Source organism: Hyperolius riggenbachi, chromosome 3 (genome assembly GCF_040937935.1).
Source record: "Hyperolius riggenbachi isolate aHypRig1 chromosome 3, aHypRig1.pri, whole genome shotgun sequence".
Classification (NCBI taxonomy): Eukaryota; Metazoa; Chordata; class Amphibia; order Anura; family Hyperoliidae; genus Hyperolius; species Hyperolius riggenbachi.
Window position 1 is genome coordinate 55163995 of NC_090648.1, and position 12397 is coordinate 55176391.

At 48.9% G+C, this 12397-nt stretch overlaps 1 protein-coding gene across 1 annotated transcript in view; it reads right to left on the reverse strand.

Annotated features, from left to right (window-relative positions):
• LOC137562618 (A.superbus venom factor 1-like) overlaps nucleotides 1-12397 on the reverse strand; it is a 231262-nt gene that overhangs the window by 75895 nt on the left and 142970 nt on the right. Inside the window, exon 22 of the mRNA XM_068274131.1 lies at nucleotides 7152-7230. Coding sequence (XP_068130232.1) covers nucleotides 7152-7230 — 79 coding nt within the window. The remainder of the gene's footprint in view (nucleotides 1-7151; nucleotides 7231-12397) is intronic.

Genomic DNA, 12397 nt, shown 5'->3' on the forward strand with positions numbered 1-12397 from the left:
TGTATAGGGGGCCTGTAGGTAGGTGGGTAGGTAGGTAGGTATTGAGGCCTGTAGGTAGGTATAGTGGCCTGTAGGTAGGTAGGTATAGGGGCCATTAGGTAGGTAGGTAGGTAGGTAGGTATAGGGGCCTTTAGGTAGGTAGGTATAGGGGCCTTTAGGTAGGCAGGTAGGTGCGTATAGGGGGCCTTTAGGTAGGTATAGGGGCCTGTAGGTAAGTAGGTATAGCGGCCTGTAGGTAGGTAGGGATAGTGTTAGGTCGGTAGGTAGGTAGGTAGGTAGATAGAACCCCCCTCCCCCGCCAACCCCCCCACGGCCCCCTCCGTCCCCCGTGCCTCCTCCGCTCACCCCTGCATAATAATCTACTCACCTTTCCCGTGGAGCGCAGAGCGGCAGACCTCTTCGTTACTTCCCTGTTCCCTCTAGTGGCCGGACCGGCTCTTACTGATGACGTCATTGTAAGAGCCGGTCACTAGGGGGAACCAGGAAGTCGGCAAGAGGTCTGCCGCTCTGCGCTCCGCTATGGATAGGTGAGTGGATGCGGGCAGGGGGGGCGAGCGGAAGAGGCGCGGGGGGGTCGGATGAGGTTGGAGGAGGACGAGTGCGAGCGGCGATGCGGCGTCGGGATTCGGCAGATTCGTATAGCGGAAAATGGCGTCGGGATTCGAATCCACGAATCTTGAATATTTCCTAATATTCGAGGGATTCGTGGATTCGCCGGATTCGTCGTCCCACCCCTAGTTATAAGTGTTAAAAAATGGCGCAGGCAGTGTGCCTTACACTTATAACGCTAAATAGCGTTATAAGTGGTCAAAAATGCAGCGGGGTCGGGGGAGGAGAGAGGCAGCGGGACGCTGGAGGGCATAGGCGTCAGGGGAGGATGTGTGCAGAAGCATACGTTACCTTGTCCCGGGCCGGCGATCGCTCCTTCCCTCCGCTCCTTCACTTCTTCCATTCGTTTACTGTAGTCCTGCAGCCGGCCAATCACCATGTGGCTTCAGTCTCCGCATGGTGATTGGCCGGCTGCAGGAATACAGCAAACGAATGGAAGGAGCAGAGGGAAGGAGCGATCGCCAGCCCAGGACAAGGTAACGTATGCCTCTGCACAGGGCTGGCGCTACCATAGAGGCAAAGGAGGCAGCTGCCCCAGGGCCCCAGAGCTTGTAGGGGCCCCCAGTGGCTACAAGAGGAAAACTTTTTTTCAAATCGGCCTTACAGTTTTTGAGAAAATCGATTTTAAAGTTTCAAAGGAAAAAAAATACACATTTAAAAACCTGCCGACTTTAATGGTTAATAGCAAATCCACCTTAAATGCTAGAAACCCTAAATTTGCAGGATATGTTAAGGAGATCATTAGGAATAAGAGGAAAAAACAATTTTTCAATAAGACCATATAGTTTTTGAGAAAATTGATTTTAAAGTTTCAAAGGAAAAAAGTTTACTTTTAAATGCGGTAAATGTCACGTTTAGTAGCAAACCAAATGGTAGTGTAATTTTACATGCATCAATCGAAAGCGCAATAAATTTCCTGATGGGGTTTCCAGGGGGTCTATACGCAGCCGCAGCGCTTTGGTCAGGGATCGCTATATAGCCGCAATATGGCTATATGAAGATCCCTGGCATTTTTACCTATTTTCCCATTTATTTATTTTTATGTTTAGAGTGTGGGAATTTTTTTTTTTTTTTTAATTATGTGGTGTCCCCCCTCCTGAAACTTTTTAACCCCTTGTCCCCCATGCAGGCTGGGATAGCCAGAATGTGGAGCTCCGACCGATTGGGACTTCACACCCTGACTATACCAGCTGCAAAAAAGGTCCCCTAATGCCGATTTTTGTTCCAGGGTATATGTTGGGGGGGGGGGGGGGGGGGCAGGTTTATTTTGCCCTGGGGCCCCATTGTTGCTTAAATCGGCTCTGCCTCTGCATACATCCGCTGCCTATGCCCTCTAGTGTCCCGCTGCCTCTCTCCCCCAGCCCCCCCCTGCTTACACTAGCAGCCCCCGCTGCCTACACTAGCAGCCCCCGCTGCCTACACTAGCAGCCCCCGCTGCCTGCACTACCGACCCCAGCCCCCTGCATGGTTTTTCATGGCGCACTGCTCTGCAAAACGGTAAATAGCGTTTTATTTATCGGCAGAACGGTGCGCCATTTTTCTCCCTGCACCATTTTCAGATGGACCCAACTATGTGATCTGTAAAGCAGTAGTGGGTCAAAATTTTGCACATCCGAAATTTCAAATCAAAATTCGGAGTTCTGCATCGTAATCGTGATGGGAAATTTGAAAGAAAATCGTAATTAATTTCGTATGTAATAGTAATATTTCATAATTTCTTGAAATTTTTGCATAATTTTTTGCAGCATTTAGTAGTTAATAGCATAGCCCCCATACATGGTATTGCTACCGAAATGGCTACATAGGTTAAGGAGAACAGTGGGTACAAGTCAACGAAAATAATTTTTCAAAAAGACCTTGTAGTTTTTGAGAAAATCGATTTTAAAAATGAATAGAAAAATTGTTTTTAAACTGTCATTTTTAAAAAAAAATTAGCTTTGCTAATCTCTGCCAAAATTGGCATGAAATCACATGAAAATGACGCAACTCTTTATGCAAATTTACCAATCACTTTACAAAATCAATTGCATTTACAAATTGTAGTTACATATAGGTGTAATTGTGAAAATGTACACACATTTTTGCATAATGTTAGGAAACGCGGAAGAGCCGCCGCCATGAGCCAGCGGCGGGCGGCTCTTTCCCCGCGCAGGGTTGCTGCACACGGAGAGGCAGCCGCCTCTCAGCACGAGGCGGCTGTCTCCGTGCGGACACACGTGGAGAGCGGGGAAACCGCCGCGTCTGACGCGGCGGTTGGTCCGCATATCCCCGCTGCGGAGACACCGCAGAGCGGGGCTGCTGTGGCTGGGACTCGTAGTCCCTCTGTGGGTAGAGTGACGCGCGCGCGCGCACTCAGGCAAAAGTTTTATGGTAATCAGGAGGGAGTCAGCTGATCAGGCTGGTCAGCTGACTCTAGCTCCAGTCCTCATTGGTCCAGCACTTAGGGTGGTGCTGGGGGGACATCTGGCTATATATACTGCTGGCTGTTCACTTGCTCCTTGTCTGGCGTTGCGATCACATATGTGGGAGCACCCAGATCCGTAGTCAGATCCGCAAGTGTGCCGGGACCAGCTGGAGCTGTAATCCTACACTTAGCTAGATTATTTGATAGCTAAAGTACTAGTTTGATTGTGATTATCTGTTTTGACCTATTGCCTGCCTTGACTATCCTCCTGAACTCTGATCTTGCACCTCGATATTTCTGATACTCTGTTGCCGAACCCCGGCTCGTTCCTTGACTCTGCTTCTGCCTCCTGATTTTGTACCCCGATATTTCTGATACCCCGTTGCTGAACCCTGCCTGTACTTTGACTCCGCCTTTGCCTCCTGATCTTGTACTTTATCTGTCCGTGTGTGTACGACCTGGCTTGTCCGACCTCGAGAACCGACCTTACTGTTAGAGGCGGTTCCTCGCTCTGTTAGTAACCCTTCCTCCTGAAGGTTACTTCCAGTCTGTCCTTCCTACTGTCAGTCTGACTCCTCCCGTCTTGGAGAGCTCAGGTCTGCGGAAGGAATCTGTGCAGTACTTCTTGCGGCACTGAGGCCTAGTCCTCTAAGTGTTACTGTTACACCTAACACTACACTCTACTCAGGCGAACAGAGGTTAGTTTGTATATCGGATTATCAGTGAGACTGCAGATCACTTATAATCTGGTATATATCTGTATTTCCGGTGATACTGCAGATCACCGGTAATCAGATACTCTCTGCGCCCACCGAGCGTTACACATAATCTTAATTAGCTGAATACATTCATCACTACTGTAAAGTGCTGCAGATGTCAGAGCTATATAAATACATAATAGTAATATTGTAGGGATATTAGACTATGATAGGATTAGACTGTCTGTGAGCTCTTTTGAGGACAGTCTGTGACATGACTAGATGATCTGTAAAGTGCTGCAGAAGATGTCAGTGTTATACAAGATGACTTCCACAAGTGGCATTGCCCTCATAGGCTGAACACAGGCTTGCTGCTACACTCACGGCAGGTCACACTATGCAGAAAACAGAGACTCACTCGGGGACATGTCTGTCCCAGCTGCTACACCTGATCTCACCATGTTGTCCTGTCCTCAGGCTGGGGGTACACTTGTGTGTTTGTGTGCTTTCCGTACAGGAAAATTGAGAACCAATGTTAATTAAAGGGACACTATGGCGAAAAATTGTAAAATTTAAAATGTGTGCAAACAGACAAATAAGAAGTACTTTTTTCCAGAGTAAAATGAGCCATAAATTACTTTTCTCCTATGTTGCTGTCACTTACAGTAGGTAGAAGAAATCTGACAGAAGTGACAGGTTTTGGACTAGTCCATCTCGTCATAGGGGATTCTCAGCAAGGCTTTTATTCTGTATAAAGATATTCCCTTAAAAAAGGATTTAAACAATGATGCTGGCCAGCTTCCCTGCTCGCTACACAGTTTTTTGGCAGTTGGACAGAGCAACTGCCATTCACTAAGTGCTTTTGAAAATAAATATATCCCTGAGAATCCCATATAAAGAGATGGACTAGTCCAAAACCTGTCACTTCTGTCAGATTTCTACAACCTACTGTAAGTGACAGCAACATAGGAGAAAAGTAATTTATGGCTCATTTTACTCTGGAAAAAACGTACTTTTTATTTGTATATGTTTGCACATATTTTACATTTTACAGTTTTTCACTGTAGTGCCCCTTTAATTGGCTAGTGCATACTTGAATGTGTTTTCCCCATGCAGATAACAACTGACAGCAGTGAAGCACTGGGAGCATTTTCTCTATCAATTACATTAGCTTCTGTGATAAATGGTGCCTGTTTTCACACATACAGACACATACAGAGCCTTATTCACTGAAGTGTGATAACTGCTATCACTGCAGGTATTATTTTACTATTATTATTGTTAGCATTTATATAGTGCGACATCTTCCGCAGTGTTGTGCAAAGTACATAGTCATGTCACTTAACCACTTGAGGACCCACCCTTTACCCCCCCTTAAGGACCAGCGTTGAATTCTGTGATCTGTGCTGGGTGGGCTCTACAGCCCCCAGCACGATCAAACACCAGGCAGAGAGATCAGATCACCCCCCTTTTTTCCCCACTAGGGGGATGATGTGCTGGGGGGGTCCGATCTCTCCTGCCTGTGTGTGGCTGGCGGGGGGGCACCTCAAAGCCCCCCTCCGCGGTGAAATTCCGCTTCCCCCTCTCCTACCTGGCCCCCTGGTGATCGGGGCTGCACAGGACGCTATCCGTCCTGTGCAGCCTGTAACAGGACGTCCCCTGTCACATGGCGGCGATCCCCGGCCGCTGATTGGCCGAGGATCGCCGATCTGCCTTACAGCAGCGCCGTACAATGTAAACAAAGCGGATTATTTCCGCTTGTGTTTACATTTAGCCTGCGAGCCGCGATCGGCGGCCCGCAGGCTATTCACGGAGCCCCCCGCCGTGAATTGACAGGAAGCAGCCGCTCGCGCGAGCGGCTGCTTCCTAAATAATTAGCCTGCAGCCGGCGACGCAGAACTGCGTCGCTGGTCCTGCAGCTGCCACTTTGCTGACGCGCGGTATGAGTGCGCGGTCGGCAAGTGGTTAACTGTCCCTCAGAGGAGCTCGCAATCTAATCCCTACCATAGTTATATGTCTATGTATGTATCTTGTAGTGCATGTATCATAGTCTAGGGCCAATTTAGGGGGAAGCCAATGAACTTATCTGTATGTTTTTTGAATGAGGGAGGAAACCAGAATGCCTAGAGAAAACCCACGTAGACACAGAGAGATACGAACTCTGTGCAGATATGGGATTTGATACAGAGACCCAGCACTGCAAGGCGAGAGCGATAACCGCTATGCCACCGTGCTGCCCTTCATATCAGCTTGTATCAACTGTTCGCAGTTTGGAACTCTGTAGCTTAGTCATGAATGGGAAAGTTAACACTTCAAAGATTTCAATCCTTTTATAAAAAAATAATATAAACTTTCAGATCTACTTTAACCGGCTCAAGACCGCTGTAGGTAGAATCTGTGGCTCTCTAAGTGTGATACAGCATAGAGTGTACGCCATGGCTTTCTGCAGTCCCAAGCCAGTCTCTGCTCACCGCCGCAGGAGAAAGCATATCCTTCAATCTCTGGAAGTACTGGAAGTTCTGACCTTTTTCACTGTAGTAACTTTTAATTAAGTACTTTAACTTTACATACTCATTTTAATTTCAGGGTCACATTAAAGGTGGCCATACACTTAAAGATTTGCAGCAGATTCTACCATCAGATAGATTTCTGTCAGATGCCTGTCAAGTCGAACCTGACAGGAATATATCTGATGTGTGCCACACACTATGAACGGATTTCCAATACATTTCAGAATTAAATCTATTGGAAATCGAGCTAAATGCATTATTGGATCATCGACCTACATTTTCCATCCAGTCAGATAGATCTAATCGATCAAAATCGGCCACAAACCGATAGATTGGCTAATTCGATAGGATCAATTTCTGATCAATGGATCAATTCTATAAAATCGATCGATGGCTGAAATAGACCAGTGTAAAGGGGCCCATACACTGGTCGATTTCAGCCATAGATCAATTCTATGGAATCGGTCGATCGATCAGAAATTGATTCTTTCAAATCTTTTGATCGATCGATTTGTGCCCGATTTCGATTAATTTGATCTCTCTGACAGGATGGAAGATCTAGGTCAATCTGCTGCTGGCAGCAGATCGATGGCGCATAGAGTTGCATTGGATCTAATGGTCGAATAATGCACTTAAGGGGCCCATACACTGGTCGATTTCAGCCATCAATTGATCGATCGATTCTATAGAGTCCATTTGCTCTATCGGTCTGGACGGCGAAATCTGGGTCGATTTGGCTGCTGGCAACAGATCAATCAATGGCCCATAGAGTTGCATTGGATTGAATGGTGCAATAATGCACTTCAATCTGCTGCAAATCTATAAGAGTAGGGCCACCTTAATAGTCCCTGACACTGAAATCATGGAATCAGTCAGGTATTTTAATCTCAATCACAAACTTACACATCTCCTTCAAGAACAAATACTCACCCAAATGTTCTTCCTGAGCGTTCACTGACAGGTCAAATTTATTACATTGCTTCTCCTTCCGTGCCTCAGTGGGGGAGGGCTGTTTTGTAAGATAGAAGATGTAACAATAGATTTTACATTCTGTAAATCACATCACTTTTTCATAGTTACTTTTATATCAAACATAAACCATTTAACTAGTTGACCACTGAGAATTTTTTCCCCTTGAGGACCAGAGCAATTTTTACCTTTCAGCGCTCCTTCCTTTCAATCACCAATAACTTTATCACTGCTCATCACAACTAAATTATTTATATTTGTTTTTTTTCCACTACCAATTAGGCTTTATTTCCATCCATATACTATGCTTAGAATTATTTTATTCATTTTAATTGGAAAAAAATAAAAATGTGTGGAAAAAATATTTTTTCTCAGATTTTAGCCATTATAGTTTTAAAATCATACATACTACCATGATTAAAACCCACATATTTTATTTGCGTCTTTGTCCCAGTTATTACACTGTTTAAATTATGTCCCCATCACAACGTCTGGCGACCATATTTGTGTATTGTGTATTTTTTTCAGTTTTGCGCCCATCACTAATTACAAGCTCTTATTTGCAACCCCCCGCCCCAAATAAACACACTTGACAACCGTATTAAAAAAAGTGTAGTTCCTAAGTTACCTATTAATGTATTTTTTTTAATGTCACTTTTTAATTAATGTTTTAAATTTTGGTAGCTGTTGGAGAAGAGGTAAGGAGTTAATTAATATATATTATATGTATTTTTCTGTATTGGGATGTTGTTAGGTATAATTTTACTTTTTGGCCACTTAGATGTCCTTCACACTTTATTCTGATTATTTACTCTTGACTGCATACACGTGTTACAGGAAGTAACGTTGCATACTATCTTTCATTTTAATCAGAGTATGTTGGCATCTCATTGATGCCAGTTTTCATTGATATCGGAGACTTAGAACAGTGAATGGAAACTGTCACTGATCTATACACGAAAGTATTGTGCACCAGAGCAAGCAGAGCGGCGATCACCACGATAGACTAATATCTATGTCCCTGGGACTTCAGATGAAGTCTTGCAGGGCGTAGATATACCGTCCACAGTGCAGCAACTAGTTAATATAGATTTATAGTCAGTACAGTAGAACATTACAGGGAGAGCCAGCCGCTCTCACCTGACTGTGTATTTGCAATGGAGGGACGTGCCCATTTACCAAACATAGCAGAGGGATATGGAGATGTTAGTATATGTAGTTGGATGGAGTGTTGTGAGGTTGGTAGAGAGGATATGGGTGGGGCTACATTGTATGTTAGCTGCAAATTATTCAGACACTACTGAGGCAAGAAAGATCAGCAGGGCTGCCAGGCAACTGGCATTGTTTAACAGGAAATAAATATGGCAGCCTTCATGTCACTCTCATTTCAGGCGCACTTTAACCACTTAACGACCAGCCAACGCCGATAAGCAGCGGCTGGTCGTTTGTGAATTTCCATGGCGGGTGCCTCCATGAACAGCCTGCGAGCCTCCGATCGCGGCTCGCAGGTGAAATGTAAACACGCGGGGAAGAAATCCCCGGTGTTTACCTCGTACGGAGCTGCTGTCACAGCGGTGATCCCCGGCCTCTGCTTGGCCGGGGATCGCCGCCATCTGATAGGCTGAAGCCCTCCCCTTCGCCGTCCTGTACCGCCCAGGGGAGAGAAGGGGAGGGAGAGAAGGAGAGGGAGGGGGGGATAGCGCTGCGGAGGGAAGATTTGAGGAGCCCCCCCGCTAGGCCACACAGCCCAGCGGCAATCAGACCCCCCCAGCAGGACATCTCGCTAGTGGGGAAAAAAGGGGGAGGGGGGAGTCTGGTCGCCCTGCCTGAAATCTGATCTGTGCTGGGGGCTGCAGAGCCCACCCAGCACAGATAGTAGATAAATCATGCGGTCCTTAAGTGGTTAACATGGGCTGTCACATCTGATGCGATTCTGCATGTGGGGAATAAGAAATGGTTACCTCAGGTGTGACCGAGCCTTAGTGTCGCTATGGAGGAGGAGGGATTACCCTGTAATGCGAATTGGAGCAGCTTAACGAGAACCAGAGGTGGGTTAAAAAAATGAGCGAATCAGGTAGCCACAAAAACCGCCGCTTCCGTTGGCTGCAGTAGCCCACTTTCACTTGGGTGGTCACGTAGCTGCGCTGAGAGACTGTGTTGTCTCTCATAGCGTGCAGGGAGGTGGGGGAGCAGCAGGAGGCGCGGCCAGGGAGAGAGATCTGCCCAGTGGCAGCTCAGGAAGCCCTGCAAGAACGCCCCTGGCGGGCGTTTTAATTAGGAAATTCCTCTCCCCTCTATTTACCTCCGAGTTAGCGACAAATCTTGTCCCTAAACTCGGGGGGCTATAGCACGGTGGTGGGGGGCAGAGAACACAGAACGGCGGTTGGGGGACACAGAGCCATGTCATTAGGCAGAGAACATGGCTCCATGTCCCATCTGCAGGGCCGGTCCTGGACTTTCTGCTGCCTGAGGCAAAGATCGTAAAGGCGCCCCCCACTCCCCCCCCCCCCAATATTTCTACATAACATTACATCCCCCACACAACCGACCGTGTCCGTGAAGGAAAGCCTGAGTGACGCAGCAAAGTGAGTGACTGACTCACCAGGGATTGGGTCTCCCTCCGGGTCTGGCGGCGGCGAAGGGCGGGCATCCGCATCCAGCATGCATCCTGCACTGGCAGGAGACAGACGGCTGCGGTCTGCGGCGGGCATGCTCCATCTCGGATCTGAGGGATCTCGCGCTGGCCCAGTGAGCGGCGGCCGGCGGCAGCCAGCCAGCCTCATCATCATCATCGGCACGGTCACGTCGGCGGCGCTCGCTGCTCAGCGACTGACCATGACAATCAACCGCAGCCAGGGCAGCAGAGCGGGCGGCAGCCGCCGCCATCAAATCAGCAGGCTTAGGCACTAGGCAGCGTCACCAGCGTGCAGCCTTGGAGGAGACAGGAGAGGCTGCAGAGCTCGGAGTCGTCGGACTCGGAGGCCGGCAGCAACAGTGCAGTTTCTAGGCTAAAATCCACCCAGGGCGAGGGTGTAAAAATTGCGTCCCCCCCCCCCGGTATAGGTAACCAGCTATAGGTCCCCCCCCCCCCCCCCCCGAGTATAGGTGGCCAGGCATGGGTGAGCCAGTAAAGTTGCCCCCAGTATAGGTTAGCCAGGTAGTTGCCTCCAGTATAGGTAGCCAGTATAGTTGCCCCCAGTATATGTTAGATAGGCAGGCACCCCCCCCCCCCCGCCCCGGTATAAGTTAGATAAGTAGGTGCCCCCAGTACAGGTTAGCTAGGTAGGTGCCTCCAATATAGGTAGCCAGTATAGTTGCCCCCAGCATAGGTTAGATAGGTAGGTACCCCCAGTATAGGTTAGTTAGGTAGGTGCCCCCAGTATAGGTAGCCAGTATAGTTGCCACCTGTATAGGCTAGCTAGGTAGGTAGGTGCCCCCAATGCAGGTTAGATAAGTGCCCCCAGTATAGGTTAGATAGGTAGCTTCCCCCCAGTATAGGTTAGATTAGGTCACTGCCCTTCAGTATAGGTTAGATTAGGTAGGTGCCCCCAGTACAGGTTAGATTAGGTAGGTGCCCCCAGTATAGATTAGATAGGTAGCTGCCCCCAGCATAGGTTAGACAGGTAGCTGCCCCCCAGCATAGGTTAGATAGGTAGCTGCCCCCCAGTACAGGTTAGATTAGGTAGGTGCCCCCCAGTATAGGATAGATAGGTAGCTGCCCCCAGTACAGGTTAGATTAGGTAGGTGCCCCCCAGTATAGGATAGATAGGTAGCTGCCCCCCAGCATAGATTAGATAGGTAGCTGCCCCCCAGTGTAGGTTAGATAGGTAGCTGCCCCCCAGTATAGGTTAGATAGGTAGCTGCCCTCCAGTATAGGATAGATAGGTAGCTGCCCCCCAGTATAGGTTAGATAGGTAGCTGCCCCCCATTATAGGTTAGATAGGTAGCTGCCCCCCAGTATAGGTTAGATAGGTAGCTGCCCCCCAGTATAGGTTAGATAGGTAGGTGCCCCCCAGTATAGGTTAGATAGGTAGCTGCCCCCCAGTTTAGGATAGATAGGTAGCTGGCCCCCAGTATAGGTTAGATTAGGTAGGTGCCCCCCAGTATAGGATAGATCGGTAGCTGCCCCCAGTACAGGTTAGATTAGGTAGGTGCCCCCCAGTATAGGATAGTTAGGTAGCTTCCCCCAGTATAGGTTAGATTAGGTAGGTGCTCCCCAGTATAGGATAGATAGGTAGCTGCCCCCAGTACAGGTTAGATTAGGTAGGTGCCCCCCAGTATAGGATAGATAGGTAGCAGCCCCCAGTACAGGTTAGATTAGGTAGGTGCCCCCCAGTATAGGATAGTTAGGTAGCTTCCCCCAGTATAGGTTAGATTAGGTAGGTGCCCCCCAGTATAGGATAGATAGGTAGCTTGCCCAGTATAGGTTAAGTAGGTAGGTGCCCCCTTATAATGGCGGAGGGGGGAGCCGGAGCCGCGGTGAGGGCAGCCCGACCTCTCCCTCCCTCTCCCCGGGCCGCTCACCATGCTCCCCCCTCGGACTGCAGGCAGCAGAGTTAGCGCGCAGGGAAGCGCTGCTGTACACAGCTGTTACTCACCTACCTGGCTTCGATCGCCGCTCCCTGCTGGTCTCCTCTCTGCAATGTAGCCGCTGCTGATACACACGCTGCTTCCTGTTTACACAGGAAGCAGCCGCGTGTGTATCAGCCGGCTAGGCAGAGAGGAGACCAGCAGGGCGGGAGCGGCGATCGGATCCAGGGAGGTGAGTAATAGCTGTGTACAGCAGCGCTTCCCTGCGCGCTAACTCTGCTGCCTACAGTCCGAGGGGGAGCATGGAGAGCGGCCCGGGGAGAGGGAGGGAGAGGTCGGGCTGCCCTCACCGCGGCTCTGGCTCCCCCCCCCCCCCCGCTATCACAGCCACGTCATCTGGTGCCGCCCCTCCACTGCCTGCCGCCTGAGGAACCCGCCTCACCCCGCCTCATGGGCGGGCCGGCCCTGCCCATCTGCCCCCCATATCCACACCTTGGGTTCTTTTTAAGGCTGTCAGGGTAAGAAGGGGCGTTTCATTCTGAGATTTAGGGGCCTGATTTATCAAGCTGCGCTGCTAAAGCAGCACAGCTTAATGTGCTGTAGTGCTTGCTATGCACACCTTACATAGCAGCGTTTGTTGCCATGTAAGGAGTGTGCCTACCTTATTACACGCATTG